Consider the following 17,246-nt stretch of genomic DNA (forward strand, 5'->3'; position numbering starts at 1 on the left):
CCAGCAGATCCCGCTTTAGCTGCTGAAGATAGGACGCTGAACACTTGGAGAACGCAGCCTCCAAGTCGATCTGCTAAACTAAGTCAAGAGGCAACAGGTGGCGTGAGAAAAGGGGAGAGAGTAGAGGGCTTGTACGAGTTGATGGTTGAACGTCAACGAATCGGATGTAGTTAGCGTGCCAAGGCCCTTTAGGCTTCGCGCCTCCGGGCGAAAAAAATTCCATCCATCCATCCAACATTAACAGCCGGTACTTGCCCTTTGCCCGTGCGCCGTGTAGTAGTATGACCTACGACATCAGTCGTCTAGCCGTTGCCGGTAGTTGCGATACGCCAGTTGGTGGGGAGGTTGCACTCGGTTACCTGCTGGCGAGATGGTACTACATGGCTACGATATTGAATAAAGGGATCGCCCAACCAAGTGTATTGACTCCCTGAATCACTGTTGCCTATACTCGGTTGCTAGACCGGGTCAGCGTTGCTTTATTGCGGCTATCCGAGGTTGTGACTACTATGGTCCCCCAAGATGATGCCCATTATACACCCAGTCTCGTCGAAGTTGTCGACATCGTTATTTATAGTACTATACTTGGCCTTGACGTTCCATGCGAGGTCAAACCACTTGTTGATGATCTTTGGGTCCTCGAACTTAGGCCCTGTAGTAGTTGTACCTACGTATATCGCGCGTACGGGGCTCTGGCTGGTGTTTGACGAAATTGTGCGTCAAGATCTTGCCTACAGGGGGCGCGTCGCGCACGCGTAGTAGTTGGTTGGCCATACCTTCCACACCACGAAGTCTTGGTGGGAAAGCTCGCTCAGATAGCTCAATCGGATATTGAATAATAACCTTCTCTTCGAAATTAGGGAGCCGGCGCGAGTTGGGCGTAGGATCGCATCGTTCAGGCTTGCCGGCGCGTCGATCACGGAAGGTTGAAGGTGGGATATTAAAGAGCTTCGCTGCAGCTCTAACGCTTAACTGCTTGTCAATTCGGAGGGCTCTAGTGGCCAAGATAATAACCCTCGCTCCTTTTGAAGTAGCTAGCATATTGGGTGGTGGGAAAAATGAGGTGAAGTGTAGAGAGAGCGTGTCGTCCTAGCCAGGGCGCGACTCGCTTTTAAGACACGTTACTTACTCGGTTCTAAGCCCTGTTTGACTTTGTTTAAATAATAGTTTGGTCAAGTACTGGCCTTGAGCGAGGCCTTCGATCACAGATTCGGCCCCTGAAACATGAAATCGACCCCAACGTACCCAGGACAGGCCCAGCAATACATCCCGTCGCCAACAGCCAAACCTGCCCAGCATGAGGTTTTAATCAGCAATTCGTAAGAATGTGTGGGGACAACAAGTAAATATGATGCCAGGATCAGCGAACTGGCAGGGAATCGCGTGAGAAATGTCATCGGCGGCGGTTCTGGGTTGAAGTTTGAAGGTTTCCGGGCTGAGAGTACCTAAGGTAATCAAGGTAAACAGTTTTGGCAGGCTTCTCGTCAACTGGGGTCGAGAAAGGTCAACAAACCTGAGTGTTTCAAGACTCAAACAGAACCCTGGACGCTGCGTAATAAGATACCTTATTGTGTGTCTGATGTAACTTGAAGCTCCAGACAGTCCTAATCACAGTGATGACCACGGAAAAGTAGCCTTCAGACATACCCTTGACTAGCCATGGTGCGGCACAAATGGCGAGCACATGGGGTAGCTTGCACATCATGATTTCCCACGCGGACCTCTCCTTGTTGAGTGTCGAAATCAAAGAAAGCATTCATGATACAGACACTTGTCAAGATGAGGCTTCGTGAACTACGCCTGCTGGCCCCGTCTAATAACTCGCAGAAGAATACCTAGATCAAGGGAAGATGCACTCAAGTGGTAAGTACCTTGAGCAGCGAGCCTTATGCAGGGAACTGGAGTTCTGGTACGACATCATGTTAGGAATGCACACAGTGAGCCGACATGAACGCACACGTCGTCCTTCATAATCCCAAGCCTCTCACGCCGGCCATGAATTATGTCCTAGCATTCGATGACATTCTTCCTCCCGCGATCCCGCAGGTAGGCCCTCCATTGCCTCCCTTCCCGCACCAGAGTAGGTAATCTCGGTCATTCCGAGAGTGGGCAGGTTGACCCACCTACAAACGACTCGGAAGTGAAGGTACCAAGCACCAGTTTACCTCTGGTAGCCAGTGGTACGGAAAATGGCCCAGATGGTTCAGACTCCGCATTTTGGGATTGCTGAGCCTGGTAGATGAGTCAACGTAGGGGATGAGGCTGGGTGGTACCGTAAGAACAGGGCATGGTACCTCCCTCGAGGCTTGAGTACACGCTCTCTTTATGAATCATGGCCATCACGGCTAACCAAACAGCACCTTGATATCTCGTCACAGATCTGCCTTGGGCAGCTATGATGCCTTCTCAAACTCCTCATCCTGTAGCTTCATCTGCACGCCAGATGACACAACGGTAGTGAGTTTGCAGCAAGTATGCTCAACAACCGTGTAACGGTCCCTGGTGCATGGATTTTCGAATCATGATGCATATACATGCTGCAAACGCGGTTGGGGCCCATGGGGGTACATCCGAACAATCCAAACAGGACGTTGAAAGGATCAATCCCACCTTCCCATCCACTCCCTTCTTCTCTCTACCGTACTATGCGTTGCTCCAGCCCAAAGATTACTTCTCGTCGGGCTTCTTGTCACTGGACGGTGTGTGATTCCCGTCAGAATGGACAAGGGTCATCTGCGGGGGAAGGAATGACTGGAAGCTGTCAACACCACACATGACCATCGTTGAAGCCGAGGTCAGTGCATATGATTTTCGGGCAGATCACCCGGAAAGATGAGCTCACGGAAAAGCACATGTCCCAGAAGGGGGCGTCATGAGTGTGGCCTGGGCCACCCCCTTGCCACAGCCACCGGCAGCCCCCGCGAACCGGTGCCATCCCGTAGCGGCATGCAAGAGAGTCCCAGAAGGGAAGTCTGGAATGCCTCGAAGTGTCGACCTTTTCAATCTCGGCGAAGAGGATTTGTGATACCTCTGTTGTTTGCCACTCAGTCAGTTCAAAGTCGGCAGTCATGCCAACTGGGCGTTTGTGGCGTCGCTCATGCTCAAGTGTTGTTCATGCCTTGCTACAACTGGTCTGGTACTTGGCACTTATGCACGGCATGAACCCAAGGCACGGCGCCGCTTTGCAGCAACGCATCGCCCAGACAGCCGGCCCCCAATCGGAGCCGTTTGTAATTTCGACCAGTCGCCCACGGCCAGGCCATGATTGCTTCTGCACCACACCCGTCATCTGGGGCTTGCCTAAGATCGACCGGTACAAGCCCCGATCAGATAGCCGAATCGGAGATATGCAGCCAGAAGTAGCAAAGCAGTCCTGTTTGCAGTCTGATCATTCACCTCTACAGCCTGTACTCCCCATCCTGAGCACTGACATGATTGGCCACCCACGTGGGTGGAATTCTTGGTTGTGCCGAGACAGTTCTCCCATCTGCGTGGCTAACCGCAAGAGCTTTCCAGCCATGGACATGCGGACCCATGCTCTCGAGACTTGCCACCCACGGGACCTCCGTCAGTCGGGTTTGAGTCTGTCATGACGGCAGAAGCCGGCCCGCTCAGCCGGCTGCAGTAGCTCCGTAAGCCTTGATTGCTGCTCACCCATCATTCTCACTGACAAGTGATACAAAACGGCCACTGGGCCGGCACATGCCGGCTGAGCTGCCCAACATGTCCAAGAACAACTGGAACCGGGCCGACGGTTGGCGGACGGGTTCTCAGAGCAGACTCCAGGCCCCGGATTGATGCCGCTCGGGAGGCAAGCTCTGAGCCCGTCCGAATCGGGAAATCTGTTGTCCATTTTCAGCAAGGTTTCCGTCCAAACCACCACAACGCCTCCTCGCCAATTTCCTGCGAGAAATGACAGGATATAGGAGATGGTGTCGATGGTCAGGCTGGATCTTGGGCGAGGGAGTGTCTTACACAATGGCTTGACCCCGGACGATCTTCGAGTCCAGCCGCCAGCGGCCCGTCGCCACCCCGTGTCTCGATTCTGTGTCTCATTAGAAGAAGAAGAAGACTCAAATCTGCCACTGGCCAAAAGGAACATCAGTCTCTTTTTTCCGCAGTCTCATCTCTTTGTCTTGACTTGCTCTCTGTTTCAGTCGTTCTCATCCCTCGAAGAAAAAATACAACCGAGAAACCCCACGAGCGTATCCGGAACACGTCACTGCCTGTCTCCACCCTTGTGAGTAGTTGAATGAAGTCACCGCTAGGAGACTTAGGGCATGCGGACTAATTCGTCTTGTATTATTGCAGTCATCGAACCAGTTGCTGCGCAAAGCTGCCCCTCTCACCCCAGGCGTTCCCCGTCCTCGGGAACCTACACACACCTGCATACGAACCAAAGACCATCCGCCTTGACCGCTCAACGGTACACCCCGACGAACCACAGGCGGATCAGAAACCTGGTGATCCCAAGTCCCCCCGGACAGGCGGGGTCAACACGCTGCCGCGCTCACTGCAGTGTAGAGTAAGTGGAAGCAGCGGTGAAGATCAGAAGAGAAGGGAGCGGTGGAAGGGATCGCAGCCAAGCAGAAGCCAGAAGGCGACTTGTCCGGGATCTGGGACATCAGAGAGTATTGGGCTGCCCCGCGGGCCGACGACGGACTCAACATGTTTATCAGTCCGGCCAAACCCCAGACGGACGTGGCCTCACTTCGTGACAATGTCTTCACCTTTGCAGCGGCCGACGTTGCGCCCTGGCTGTTAGAACTGAGTCAGATCAACACGGCATTGTTCCTTCACCAGCAGAGGCTCTACGACATGTCTTGCAACCAGATGTCTCTGAAGGCCGGCTGCTGGCCCCAGTCGGCGTCCAAACAGCCGCTGCCCCAACATGGCCTCCCAATGCCTGCCTCCGGGCTTTACCCCGAGGCCCAGACCCCAGCGAACAATATCTCGGTACGTTGACTCAATTTCCACTTTATCCTGAACGCGAGACATGAAATAAACTGACCCTTGGGCCCCGCGGGGAAGACCGGAGAAGGCCAGTCGACCGCACGCCACCGCACTTCACACTCCTCCACTTCGTCGTATGTCTCGCAATACTCCTTGTCGTCGAGCACAAACGTCTTGGCCACCCCCGAGCTGCTGGGTTCGCCCTATTGGCATGTGGTCTCACCCGGGGCTGCTGCGCTCGCTCCGTTTGCACACGGCGGGGATCCGGACTGGGAGCATGCACATCAAGGCGTCAACCCTTCGCTTGTCGACTATGGCCACTACGAGTTGGGCGTCCACACCAGCATGCTGCCGCAGACCGTTTTCCGGCCTGGCGGGGCACTTCATAACCTGCCGCTGGCATCGATGGCTGAGAAGGACACGAGCACCTGCTCCAAGCTGTTTGCCTCGTCCGAGATGATGGAGGCCATGGCGCTGGACGACGAGTCAGGTCCGTCCCCGTGGGATTCGTCCGCCTGTTCTGGGTATGGTCCTCGCTGCGTCGAGATCTCCGAGTCGGACGTCACCAACAGCAGCTGGGCCGAACCCGAGCCCGGCGACGGCAAGACCGTGTCTCCGAACATGCTGAAGATCCGCCATTCTCCCAGTCCGGCCTCGTCCTGTGAGTCTCTCCACAGGAGATTTCTGGGCGATGCCCACGCCAATTTGAACCAGCCGCTGGCTGTCATCGACCCGGTGCCGTCCCAAGCGGGTAAGCCAGTCACCGCCAAGAAAGCCCGCAAGATCCTCCCTGATCGGGGTCAGCGATCTGTCAACGACATGGCTCGACGACACTCCTCGGCTCTCTCGGCCCCGCCGTCCCCTCCCAGAAAGTTGACCCGGCTGCGACCCAAGCCCAGGCTCACCTCGGCCCTCTCTCCGTCGCCTTCTCCTTTCCAGCCTTCGCATTCTTCCCAAGCCCCCGCCAAGACACAACAGCGCGTCGAGCTGCCGGACCGCATGTCCAAGGATGATTTTCTTGTTAAGCAAAAACAGCTGGGCATGACGTACAAGGAGATCCGGCGCATGGGCGGGTTCACCGAGGCCGAGTCGACGCTGCGGGGGCGGTACAGGACGCTGACCAAGTGCCGCGAGGCGAGGGTGCGCAAGCCCGAGTGGTCTGAGATGGATGTAAGTCTTTGTCGGTACCAGTACCTCCTCTTAGCCCTGCCTCTGAATTGCATACCGATCACCGTTCCAGCCCGCTCGCCAGCCTCAGCACATCTTCTCGTTCCCCCTCCACTTACACCATTTCCCGCATCATTACATTAATCATCCTCACCCCTTTTATACCTCTCATGTTAAGCACACAGCCCACCCCCCCGCTTGTCCCCAGTTTCAGTTTCACCACCCCTAAACCCCTTTTTCTCCTACATTCCCCCGGATATTCTAGCGTCAACCAAGCACAAATACTACCTTCCACACAGAAACAGATAAGCCACCTTTACTCCCACCCCCACCCACTCCCTTAACTAACTACCTTACCTACCTACCTAACTAACCCCCTCATTTCAAACGCGAATAGCTCCGCCTCCTAGAACGCGCAGTCCGCACCCTGACCCTGACCCCGGATAACCCGACCAACACCTCCAAGGTCCCCTGGAAGAAGGTGGCCGAGTACATTGTCGCGCACGGCGGGTCGTACCACTTTGGCAACTCGACCTGCCGCAAGCGGTGGGACGATTTGGTGCGAGAGATGGCGGCGGTGCGGGGGAAGAGCGCGCGGGAATGGTTTTTTGAGGATCATGAGATGTATGAGCATGAGCATGAGCTTGGGGGTGATGCAGGTTTAAAGGGGGGTTATGCTGGGTTTCGGTTAGGACGTTGAGTGAGGTGCATTGTGTCGTGGGTGGGATGGGTGTTGGTTTTGTGGGTACAGGTAGGTACCTAGTTTGGATGGTGTGGGGATCGGAGTTTGTTTCGTACATATCTGAGGTCAATAGGGGGAGGCGCCGACCTAAATCTTTTGCAGGACAAGGTTTGGAGTTCTGGAAAATGGGGTGTGGAGTTAATCGTAACCTCGAGTTGGGAGGAGCACGGGATAGGACCTGAATTAGAGTGTGTAAACTGAGATAGTAATAACAAAACTAATTGACATCACGGAGCGGCAGTTCTCTGTTGTCTCCCTGCAGCCCTAACCTGGGGCCTACACCACACCATTGATATTACAATATCATCTTCCTACACGAGGGCCTGGGTATCAAAGCACTTCTTGATATCGCCCTTCTATCGCTTCTTTCTGTAAAGGAGACCTAATGGTATCTTCCAAGTGCCTGCTCATGATCTTGTCGGCCAAGGGGCTCAGAACACCGTAGTTGACTGGAGTCTGGTGTTTCCGACGCTTTGTGGCGTGGAGAAACTTGGATGAGGACAGGAGGAGATGAATTGTCAACCTAATAACCCTGAACGCCATAAGCGATTAGCGTAGTGCCTTACAAGCAGAAGATAGCTCAGCCGGCGAAGAAACCAATGTAAACACCGGCGAGATGGGCCAAGGGATGATCATCTTCCCCTACCGCTTACCGTCCGTTCCTTACCGCCCGTTCTCACCGTTTTCCACACCGACACACTCCTCACCATGTGGCTAGCCAACTGCCGTACACATTATGGCTCTGCGTACGGACCCACATCACTCGGCCGTACAGCCAGGAGCTCAGTAATGGAGACTCACAAGGCGAAGCTTAACTGTGAAGACGCAAAAGAGGGGTCATAGAAGCTGGCAGCACCGTGGAATCCAACTATACTAAGTCACAACCGACTTTCCTAGCTGGTATACATGCCAAACCTCAGCTTCCAGAATCCTGCTCAAGTTTCCCCAGACCTATACCTCGGGTATAGTTGCCACATCTCATCGTAAGCCTTGCAAGTGGCTGAAGAAGATCTTCACACTCCCTTATCCTTATCATCTATTACAGACACAACCAACACCTTCCCTGGAAACGCCTGCAATGGAGGGAACCGCAGCAGTCCCCGTCCCTCTGATAGTCTATCATTGAAGAATCAATCAAGCTGAATTCTGAGCATGTAGCTTATACATACCCTCTTTCCAATCTTTACAGGTAGGATGCGGTGTTCCGTCGGTGTTTCCGAGACGTCGATGATGACAGGTCCCGCATTAGCTGGGGCTTCAAGTTCCTTTTCAGGGTCTTGTACAGCAACGATGATTTGTCCTTGATCGTGGGACTCGACTGGTGCTCCGCACACAGCCGTGGCAAACGCGAGCATGAAAATGGAAAGCTTGGCGACAATTGTGACGGTACAATCTCAGGTCGGGGAAGGAATGATTGATTCAAAGGAAGGAAAAGGAGCAGACGCCCGGCTGCATAGAAGAGCGATGTGGGCCATGACGAACAAATAACAGAATCATTGTCGGAAGGAACGTCCTGGTGGCTTTTGCTTTCGAGGGGCTCGTTTTGGATCGATGTTGGATGACCTGGATATGCTGTCCTGCCTGTACCCCGTAGCACACTGGACCTAACCCTTGACAGTCCTAGAATGTCCAACATAACAGCCCAAAACAGCCCCCTCTATGTTTGCCATCTAGCCGTCCGTTGTTGGCAGGAACACTGGCCAGTCTCCTTGTCTAGTCTTCAAACTCGCCCATCTTTTTATTCGCCGAGGAACCTGCATAGATGCAAATCACGTAACTGACCAATTTGCACAGCCGGTGCCAAAGACCGGGCCACCGGGCGGGTCTCACGGGCCTGCTATCGGGGCCTGCGCCGGGGCTTTGGAAACCATGGGCTGAGTGGTATAGAGCAAGGCTGGAACACATAATGCATCTCAGGGCGAGAGAGGTTGGGGGGGGGGGGGGCGGTGGAGTCGGGGATGTTGAGTTGCATGTAATACAGTTACGTGGTGGCCATAATTCATGATTATTGGACGGGATGGCGGAGGTGTTGGCTGCAGATTTTGGTGTGGTTAGTGTGGGAGGCCCTTAGCTTGGAGGGACTAGTCTCCGTGCCAGGAGTGAGATACAGGTAACCAGGAGTTGCACTTAGAAGAAGGACAATGGGATGCCTGAGATAGAAGTCCGGTATTTGATGCCTGTTGATAGCGAGCCCTTAAACTACCGGTGCTTATACATCCGCTCCCACACCAAACCGTGCGGACGGTGCCCGAATCGTCGGCACGCCTATCCGCCCCAAAATCTCCAGCAACTGCTCCGGCTCGGCCCGCAGCGCATCCCACTCTGCCTGGCTCTTAACCAGTGCCGTACCCGCCAGCACCGTCCCGTTCAACGCCAGCTTGCCCAACACCTTCCTCTCCCCATCATCCCCAACGGCAGTCACCGCCTCCCCCTCTGTCACCCGCGGCGCGATCACCATGATATTCCTCGTCATAGCAAGATTATAATCCACCCGTGCCTCCCTTTCCTCTCCCGTCTGACCATCCACTTCGGGCCCTTCAGTGCCCAACACAGCCTCACACGCCCGCCGATACAGCCTGCCATACACCCCACTCAAGTCCACACCTTTCCCAATCTTCTCGGCAAACGTCTGAAACGGCACTCTCCCTCTGACCGAATCATCCATCAACCCGCCCGCCAGCACCGCCCACGCAGCCTCCTCCTCCCCACTCAACCCCTCCCGCATCCAATCCACAGGCAGCATCTGGATATGGCGATGCGGCTGGCTCGACCCGGACGCCGCGCCCGAGTTGAAGAAGACGAACAGTTCCCCCGACCCATTCCCATCATTTACGACTCCGCTTGCTGCAATCTTGGTGTCGTTATCGGGGGCACGGGTATGGTATTGATGGTAAGCCTCGATACAAGCGTACGCCGCCTCTAGGTCGGCTTTTTCTAGCAAGTGTGTCTGCTCCTTGAAGGCCTGCGTCGCGAGGATGAAGTGCTCGGGGACGATGGCGAACTTGTTGAGGACGAGGTTGTGGGAAGGAGGTAGCTGGGTGATGAGCATGGCGGCGGGCGGGTTGTCGAAGGGGTCGAAGAAGGGTTTCTTTTCGGTCGAGCTTTGAGTTTGAAGCGAGGCGTCGGTGGAGGGGGGGGGTGGTTGAGGGGCGCGCGGTTTGGAGGCGAGGGCGGGGGAGAAGCGCAGTTGGAACTACAGTCAGTGGAAGTGTCGTAAGTGTCTTCTCAGGAAACAGTAAGAGGGGGATTGGAGGAAGGGCGCACTGGTATTGAGTTGACGTTGACGAGGGTGACTTGGGTCGGAAAGAAGTGCACATCCCCGCTGGCGCGCGCGCGGTTGAAGGTGGACCGTACGAGTTCCGGAAGGTTGGCGGGGGTTTTGATAGGCGCCATGCCGTCAGGTATCGCAGACATTTTTGAGGTCAGCCTACTCCGTGCAAAATTGTGTTGCAGAAGGGGAGAGTGAGAATTGGAACTGCGAATAGCTTCAATGAGGTCATAGAGGGCCCGTGCGTTGCCCCTCATGCCCCTGCCAAGCAGGGTCCCACAGTGGTAAATCTGCTGTTGAGAGAGAAGGTGTATGGTTTATTTCCTCATTCTATGATACGTCAGTCCCTCCAGTCCTGCTCTGTAACTTCAAATTCCCGGCAGTCCAACAATCTCCCGCATTGCAGGAATCCACCGCGGAAGAATGTACGTGACGTACAGCCCTGCCAGGGCCACCAAAAGGCCAGTGAGCTGTCGAGTTGTCACGTTAGCACAAGTTTCTCGGACAGGAGATACCTTTTTCAGACATCGGGTTTGACTCACCTTCTCAAACCACGTGTGGAAATAGATGGCCGTCATGAGCAACATCCACCCACACAGGCCAACCACCGCCGCGGCCAGCCGCCCCCCTAGCCCCAGCGCATCCATCACCGTGAGCACGGCTTCCCCCTCCTGCCGCTCCCCCCTGTCGGCGACCACGCCCGCCCCTTTGACCGCCCCATCAGGCATCACCACACACCTCTCCTCCCTCAAACGCCTCGCCCGCCTGGCCACCACCCACCCGACCTCCTGCACCAAAAAGAAACTCCCCAGCACCAACAAGAAGACATGCCCACTAATATCATGCCCGCCCCTCCAACTCCCACCCGAAGCCCGACACGCAGCAGCAGTAACCACCTCCCTGACGCCACCCTCACCCTGCCCAAAAACCTGCTCCTCCACAACCTCACACTTCCCCCCACTCCACCGAAACCCTCGATCGATAATAGCCGGCCCAAAGAACCACTGCGTCACGAACACCCACCAAACCGTCACCACGCCCCACCTCACCGCAGCTCGCGCCAGCCTCCGCCCATTATGCTTGACAGTCGGATGCGTCAAGACAAACACCCAGAACGCCGCCGTCACCCACGCCCAGCCGCGCTTGACAAAGACGACGTTGAACAGGTTGTCCTTGCGCGCAAAGTACGAAGGCGCGAGCGCGTAGTCCTGCACGTGCGCCTGGCGCGCGTGGTCGTACGGCGCGTTGCGCGTCTCCGGGGAGAGTAAGCTGAACAGGGCGCCGAAGGTTAGGAGGGATGGGTATATTGCCAGGAGGGCGAGTTCGGCCGGCGTGGGGAGGTATGGCGGGTTTCGTCGTCTTTGGGGTTGGGAGGAGGAGGAGTGGGTTGTTGAGGTGGCGGTTATGCGGGCGTGTCGGGTTGTTGGGCTGGGTGAGGATGAGGAGGAGGGCGGCGAGCGGGAGAGGTCGGAGGGAGATTTGTAGCGTCGGCTTGGGGGTTGGTCGTCGGCCATTGTTTTGAGTTTCGGGTTGAACGGCGAGCTTTCGCGATTCGGAGTGCGATGTTGGGGAGGTGATTTATTTGGTCGCGCAGAAAGCAGGTGTTTGGTTTGGTCGATCGCGTTGGTTGCCAAAGAAAGTCGCAGTGGAAGAAAGGACACTTAGTCGCAGGACAAAAGGAATCAAAGCCACGAGCGCTGCGAAGAAGGGGAAGGCGCTTCGCCGCAGGTCGTGGAAACTCGAGAACTGAGCAAAAATGCAGACTCGGGTGGAGTGAGGTTGTCATGAGGTCTTGGCAGGCAACAGCTATGACGTTGTTGTTCTTTTTAGCCTCGGCAGATCCTGGCGTTGCCGCCGATGCCTCCACAACCAACACAGGGGATATGCATTAGGCCCCTGACACAAACACCAGCCCTCCAACTTGGCGAACATCACACAGTCAACGACAGTCAACAGTATTGGTGAGAGTCCCGTTTACTTTTCTAGCTTCCTTCCCTTGAGGCCTCCCATATGCATGTCATTTACCCTTCTATTAACATCAACGATGCCCAAGACCAGATCAAACCGAACTGCAAACAAAAAAACAATGCCGTAATGGCCGGTGTATCGAAGGGTATAGAACCACCATCAGCATAACCAAAAGCAAACCACATCATTCCGCCATTGCATCTCTCCCTGGGTATCGAGATCATCAACTACCGTTCTGGACCCAAGCCCTCCCCTTCCGCCACCCCTCCCTCCAACATCGCTCAATACCGGCCTCCTAAGCCGACGACTGGAAAAACGCCAGGGTCGCGCAAAAGTTATTCCTGTTATCACTGTCAAGCGCCACGCCCTGGCCATCGACCGTCAGCATGTTGACGCTGGCCTTGGTGCTCAAGCCGTAGAAGTGCACCTGGCTGCCCTGCTCGAGCGACACCATGTTGGTCTGGCACGACTGCGTCTTGAGGCAGTCCTGGGCGTAGTTGTCAAAGAAAGAGTACAGGCCCGCGCCGTAGACGAAGACGTCCTTCGAGTTGATGGCGCGCACGCCCCACGACCGCTTACACGACCCGGAGGGGTCGCTCGCGCACGACTGGGCAAAGTCCGGGTCGGCGTACGCCGCGTTGACGGCGAAAGGCTGCGTCGCGTCCGGGTTGCCCTGGAAGTAAGGGGTCTCGGTCTGGATCAGGGCCAGGTAGATATTGGAGGCGTTGCGGAACTGGTAGTTGTAGAGGACCGAATGCTCCGAGGCGGTCGCCCACCCCCAGACGGGACCCTCGCCCTCGATGAGCACGCCGCGGCCGTTGAAGACGTCGATCTGGCCGTCCTTGGCCTCGGGCTCCAGGTCATGGTCGGCGACCCAGTACCACGTGTTCTCGAGGTAGGCGCTGCCGCCGGCAGGGATGTGCAGCATCATGAAGGAGCCGAAGCAGTCGGTGTTGATGGGGTTGGTGATGTTGGGGTTCTTGGCGCACCGCTCGAGGTTGAGCTGCGTGCCGGCGTACCCGCCGATGCGCGTGTGGACGTCCCACAGCCCCGCGGCGCCTGCGGTGGTGCCCGCGACGTTCCACTCCATCATGATGGCGCCGGGCTGGGGACCGGCCGTGCCGAAGATGAGGTCCGACATCTCGACCGCGCCCTTGTCGCCGGGTTGGCCGACCTGGAAGACGGGCTGCGGGTTCGCCTGGTCCTTGAACGTGCTGTCGCCACCAGCCAGGATCAGGGGCAAGACCTCGCCCGTGATGCGGATGTTCTTGGGCACCTTGATTGTCTTGGTGATGATGTAAGCGCCGTGGTCGAAGTAGACGACCTGGTCGGGCGTCGCCTTGTCGAAGATGGCCTGGATCGCATCGGTATCGTCCGTCTTTCCGTCGCCCTTGGCACCGTTGGCCTTGACGCTGACAAAGCTGCTGACCGGCACGTCTTCATATTGCGGCTTGGTGCGGGTGAACACCTTACCAGTGGTTGAGTCAAGAAGCACGTTGGGCTTTTGGACAGCCTCCTGTGGAGCCTGGACCGCTTTGCCGGAACCGGGCCCGGCGGTTCCGTACGTCCGACCCTGGGCGAAGAAGTTGACCTTCTGACCGCCCGGGACAATCACGGCGCCAGTGGCATTGTTGAAGACGGCCTGAGTCGTACCCGTCATGTCGACATTGTCGAGGATGAGCGTGCCGTTGGTGTGAGGCGAAGCGGGGTCGTACGCCGTCTTGATACCGATGGGCGTGTTGGTGAACTGGCTGTCGACGACCAGCACCGAGCCAACCGTCTGACTCTCGGGACCGCCGTTGGACATGTCGATGCCTACGCCGCAGTTGTTTATCTTGACGTCCTGAAAGGTCCAGGCCCAGTTCCAGTTCATGAAGATGGCCGTCTTGCAGTTGTTGAAGGTCAAGTTGCGCGTGGTGAACTGCTGGTTGCCGAAGAATGCGCCGTACTGCCCGCCGTTGAAGGTCAGGTCAACCATGAAGCCGCCGGACCCATTGTCCATGAAGATGCCTTGCTGCCGGTTGCTGTCGCCGCCATCTTGACGCATGTTGAAGACAATGTTTTGCAGACTGGTCGCCTGGGCGACCTGCCAGTGGATGCCAGCGCCAACCTCGACAGGCATCGCAGTGAGGTCGATGACGAAATTACGAATCTGGCGGAAGAAGTTGTTCTGGTTGGTCCACCAGTTTTTGCCGGTGTTGTCGTACGGATCTGCGTCAATGACGGCCATGCCTGAGAAATCGGCCGACGCCTTCAGGGTCGGAGGGGAAATGGCATCACCAACGAGCTGCGTGTAGTAGAACTGGATGATGGGCTTGCTGACGACATAAGTACCGGGCGGGAAGTACACGAGAGCCGGCGTCGTCGTCTGGGAGGTGCAGCCCTGGCCGCACCGGTTGCCGTCGGCGATGGCTTGGTTGATGGCGGCCGTGTCGTCGGACGCGCCGTCGCCCTTGGCGCCATAGTCCCGCACATTGCGGAATACCTTGTAGCTGGGATCGTTGTTGAAGGCGGGCGCTCCTTGCCGTTGAATGCTTGCCAGCCACCAGCCCGGTGTTTGCCGTGGTGATGGTGCCGCCAGAGCTGGCGACCCGAGGCCTAAAGCCGCCAGGAATAATGTGGATATTGTTGAGAGCATCATGGTGTAGAACCGGCTATTTCCAGATGTCGGTAAAAGGTAAGTAAGGTAAGGTAGTCTTGAGTTGCTCGAGTTAGCTCAGCTTCCCAGAAGAAGGTGCCGCAAAATGAGTGAAGATGATGGTGTGGGAGGTTGCAAAGCAGGGGGGGATTGACATGAGGCTATGTGCTCTAGAATGTGCTTGGCCCACATGGTCGCGGGTGTAAGTTGGTGATCATTTGTGCGCTAATTGAATAAGAATAGAGAGATGCACATCCTAATGATAGTGTTGCCGAAATAGGAGACAAAGCAGGCGTGGCTCAGAACAATGAGTAACAATAGTGAGTCGGCCGCGATGGCAATGAGACGGGACGAGAAAGCTCGCTCCAGGCCCATTGTGTTGGGGCACGTATTTTCAAAAAGGGAAGTTAAAGAAAGACACTTACTTGTACTCTGAGCCTGCCAAAGACGCCTTGGCCAGCAAAGGCAACGAATGAAGAGAAGAAATGTGAGAAAGGAAGATGCTGAGGGAGGAGCTACAAGTTGGCCGACGTAGGGAGAGCTTATCAAGCTGCAAGCTGGAGGAGCTGTCTTATATTCTGTGTTGCCGGGGCGTGGCCATTCCCGTCTGCGTAACGACCCATGTCTCCCGCGTTTCTTGATGCAGCGTTGCTACCCAAAGATGTGGCGAGCCGCTGCCGCCTTCATCACCCTGGTATCCCAACCTCTGGTCACGAACCCTGGTGACGGCTCTTCATGTTGATCCCAATGTGGAGACAGCTGCGCTGCCGTGCGCCCGTTCCTGACGCTAGCCTCTCACATGCCAACGTGGGTACAAGGTGCGGTTGTATGTGGTTAAGACGAATCGATGGGCCTGTGCAACTTGGCAAAGCGCCAGTGGATTCCTAGAGATCTTGATAGTCCCTTGGTCTCCGGGCCTGAAACAAGCCTTTCTCGATCCGCCGCAGAGAGCGGGAGAAGAAGAGCAAACTTTCCCAGCCATGCGATCTGCGAACAGCGGCCAAACGCTCGAACAAGCTCGATGGCGGACGTTCAACCGATCAACTGGGCCCACTTAGTGTGGAACCGAAACATCGGACGAAGGAAGAGAAAGGTTGAGCAGAGCTGGCCACCCAGATCAAGGGGGCATTCAGGGGGGAGGTTCATGCAACCGACAACCAGCGACGCGTAAGTATCACTTTAAGGGGTGCGATACCAGTTAATTGACAAGCTTGAGACAAGCTCCATGACCTGGAGTGTGAGGTATGCGAGCATTGAGGAAGATCGACCAGCTGTGGGCATGGGATGCGGGATTGAAAAGGCAGTGATGGATTGAAAAGAATCTGGTGAACCAGTGAACGTCGGTTGATGATCGCCAAAATTCCCTCTTGGGGTGGAAGTCGAGCGCGGGGCTCGGCAAATGGTCCCGCACCCAGAGGACTTGCTGCAGAACGCGGCGTTTCGAAACGCAGTGGGGCAGCCTCAGTTGTGCGCTCTCAGCCAATCATCTGCTTGCCCCTCCTTTGCCCCCTTCCATTTCCAGTCATCCAGAGAGAGAGAGAGAGAAGGACCTCGGGTTTGAGATGTAGTCCCCGCCAGGCCTCTCGTGCTCCTTTTGTGGCTGTTACAGGGGTCCACCGCACGATGCATTGAATGGAGTTGCAGATGGGAATTCGTCCCATGCCAATCGATGGGAAATCTGGCATCACAGACCCCACGCAATTCGCGCGCCACCATACGCTGTGAGGCGGCTTTTCAAGCGCCTCAGCCGTCACACTAGGCTTGGTAAATGCTTCGTTAGACGGGCAAGCTTCCGTTTCCCCTGACGGCGCTCTGTCAAGCTGGCAACGCCGGCGAATCCAACGCTATGTAACGTTCCTTGAGCCCGTCCGAATCGAAGGCCCAGAGTCCGTGACATTGCAAAGCAAGTACCCAGGCAAGATGCCTCACATATATTAGCTCGGCATCTTGTGTGCCGAACGGCATCCCATTCTGCGCACAGCACCTCTCCGTCACGAGTCTGCGCACTGCTACGCCACCAGCTCAGCCTGGGCAACTTCCGTTGTCAGTCCTCGAAGTTGATACAGTCGCAGCAGCGACATTGACGGGTCAGGCCTAGGTTAAGCTCGGACCTAGTGTAAGCTCGGGAACAGCTCAACTGGGTTCGCTACCCAGTCGACGGGTCCCTGGCAACCATGAATTCGCCCTCAGTCCAATGCATAGTATACTCTGTATCGTCTCAACCGCCGTGGTCATGCGCTGGCCGCAGAAACCAAGCCGACATGCAACACGCCACTTTGTGTTGGTATCGCAGCTTCGAGCCTGGAGACCAGGCAGCTTCGGGCGCTGAGTACACGTGTACAACAACAGGGCTGCTGAGAGGTAGGAGTCATCGATGATCTTAAATGAACCAACACTCTTGCATCATCGAATATATGGCCATGATGCAACCAAGCGGAGTGACAAAGTTGCTGAATTATCCTGTTCAGTCGTCCCGCCGCCACAGCACGGCACGGGGTACTGGGGCTCGT

General features: G+C 56.0%; 4 protein-coding genes across 4 annotated transcripts; 1 reads left to right on the forward strand and 3 right to left on the reverse strand.

Annotated features, from left to right (window-relative positions):
- The first annotated feature begins 5,961 nt into the window (after positions 1 to 5,961).
- Positions 5,962 to 7,056, forward strand: N657DRAFT_645765 (uncharacterized protein). The gene is made up of 2 exons (XM_062793006.1): positions 5,962 to 6,123; positions 6,518 to 7,056. The coding sequence occupies exons 1-2, from the start codon at positions 5,995 to 5,997 to the stop codon at positions 6,818 to 6,820; spliced, it is 432 nt and encodes a 143-aa protein (XP_062646814.1). The 5' UTR covers positions 5,962 to 5,994; the 3' UTR covers positions 6,821 to 7,056.
- A 2,015-nt stretch (positions 7,057 to 9,071) lies between these two features.
- On the reverse strand, positions 9,072 to 10,276 carry N657DRAFT_690720 (uncharacterized protein; the record flags this gene model as incomplete). Its single annotated transcript, XM_062797062.1, has 2 exons — positions 9,072 to 10,055; positions 10,127 to 10,276. The coding sequence occupies 2 exons, from the start codon at positions 10,274 to 10,276 to the stop codon at positions 9,072 to 9,074; spliced, it is 1,134 nt and encodes a 377-aa protein (XP_062646815.1).
- Positions 10,277 to 10,353: 77 nt separating this feature from the next.
- Positions 10,354 to 11,910, reverse strand: N657DRAFT_445667 (uncharacterized protein). The gene has a single exon (XM_062787409.1). It carries the CDS (start codon positions 11,642 to 11,644, stop codon positions 10,499 to 10,501), a length of 1,146 nt encoding a protein of 381 aa, XP_062646816.1. The 5' UTR covers positions 11,645 to 11,910; the 3' UTR covers positions 10,354 to 10,498.
- A 483-nt stretch (positions 11,911 to 12,393) lies between these two features.
- N657DRAFT_690722 (glycoside hydrolase family 55 protein) lies at positions 12,394 to 14,739 on the reverse strand (the record flags this gene model as incomplete). Its single annotated transcript, XM_062797063.1, has 1 exon — positions 12,394 to 14,739. The coding sequence occupies one exon, from the start codon at positions 14,737 to 14,739 to the stop codon at positions 12,394 to 12,396; it is 2,346 nt and encodes a 781-aa protein (XP_062646817.1).
- Between the last annotated feature and the right edge of the window lie 2,507 nt (positions 14,740 to 17,246).

Source organism: Parathielavia appendiculata, assembly GCF_033297405.1.
Source record: "Parathielavia appendiculata strain CBS 731.68 unplaced genomic scaffold N657scaffold_7, whole genome shotgun sequence".
Taxonomy (NCBI): Eukaryota; Fungi; Ascomycota; class Sordariomycetes; order Sordariales; family Chaetomiaceae; genus Parathielavia; species Parathielavia appendiculata.

Bases quoted from the DNA above. Each gene is read 5' to 3' on its own strand.
- N657DRAFT_645765 (XM_062793006.1), top strand. From the start codon at position 5,995: ATGACGTACAAGGAGATCCGGCGCATGGGCGGGTTCACCGAGGCCGAG. The intron at 6,124-6,517 runs GTAAGTCTTTGT...AAACGCGAATAG, and splicing joins CCGAGTGGTCTGAGATGGAT to CTCCGCCTCCTAGAACGCGC.
- N657DRAFT_445667 (XM_062787409.1), bottom strand. From the start codon at position 11,644: ATGGCCGACGACCAACCCCCAAGCCGACGCTACAAATCTCCCTCCGAC.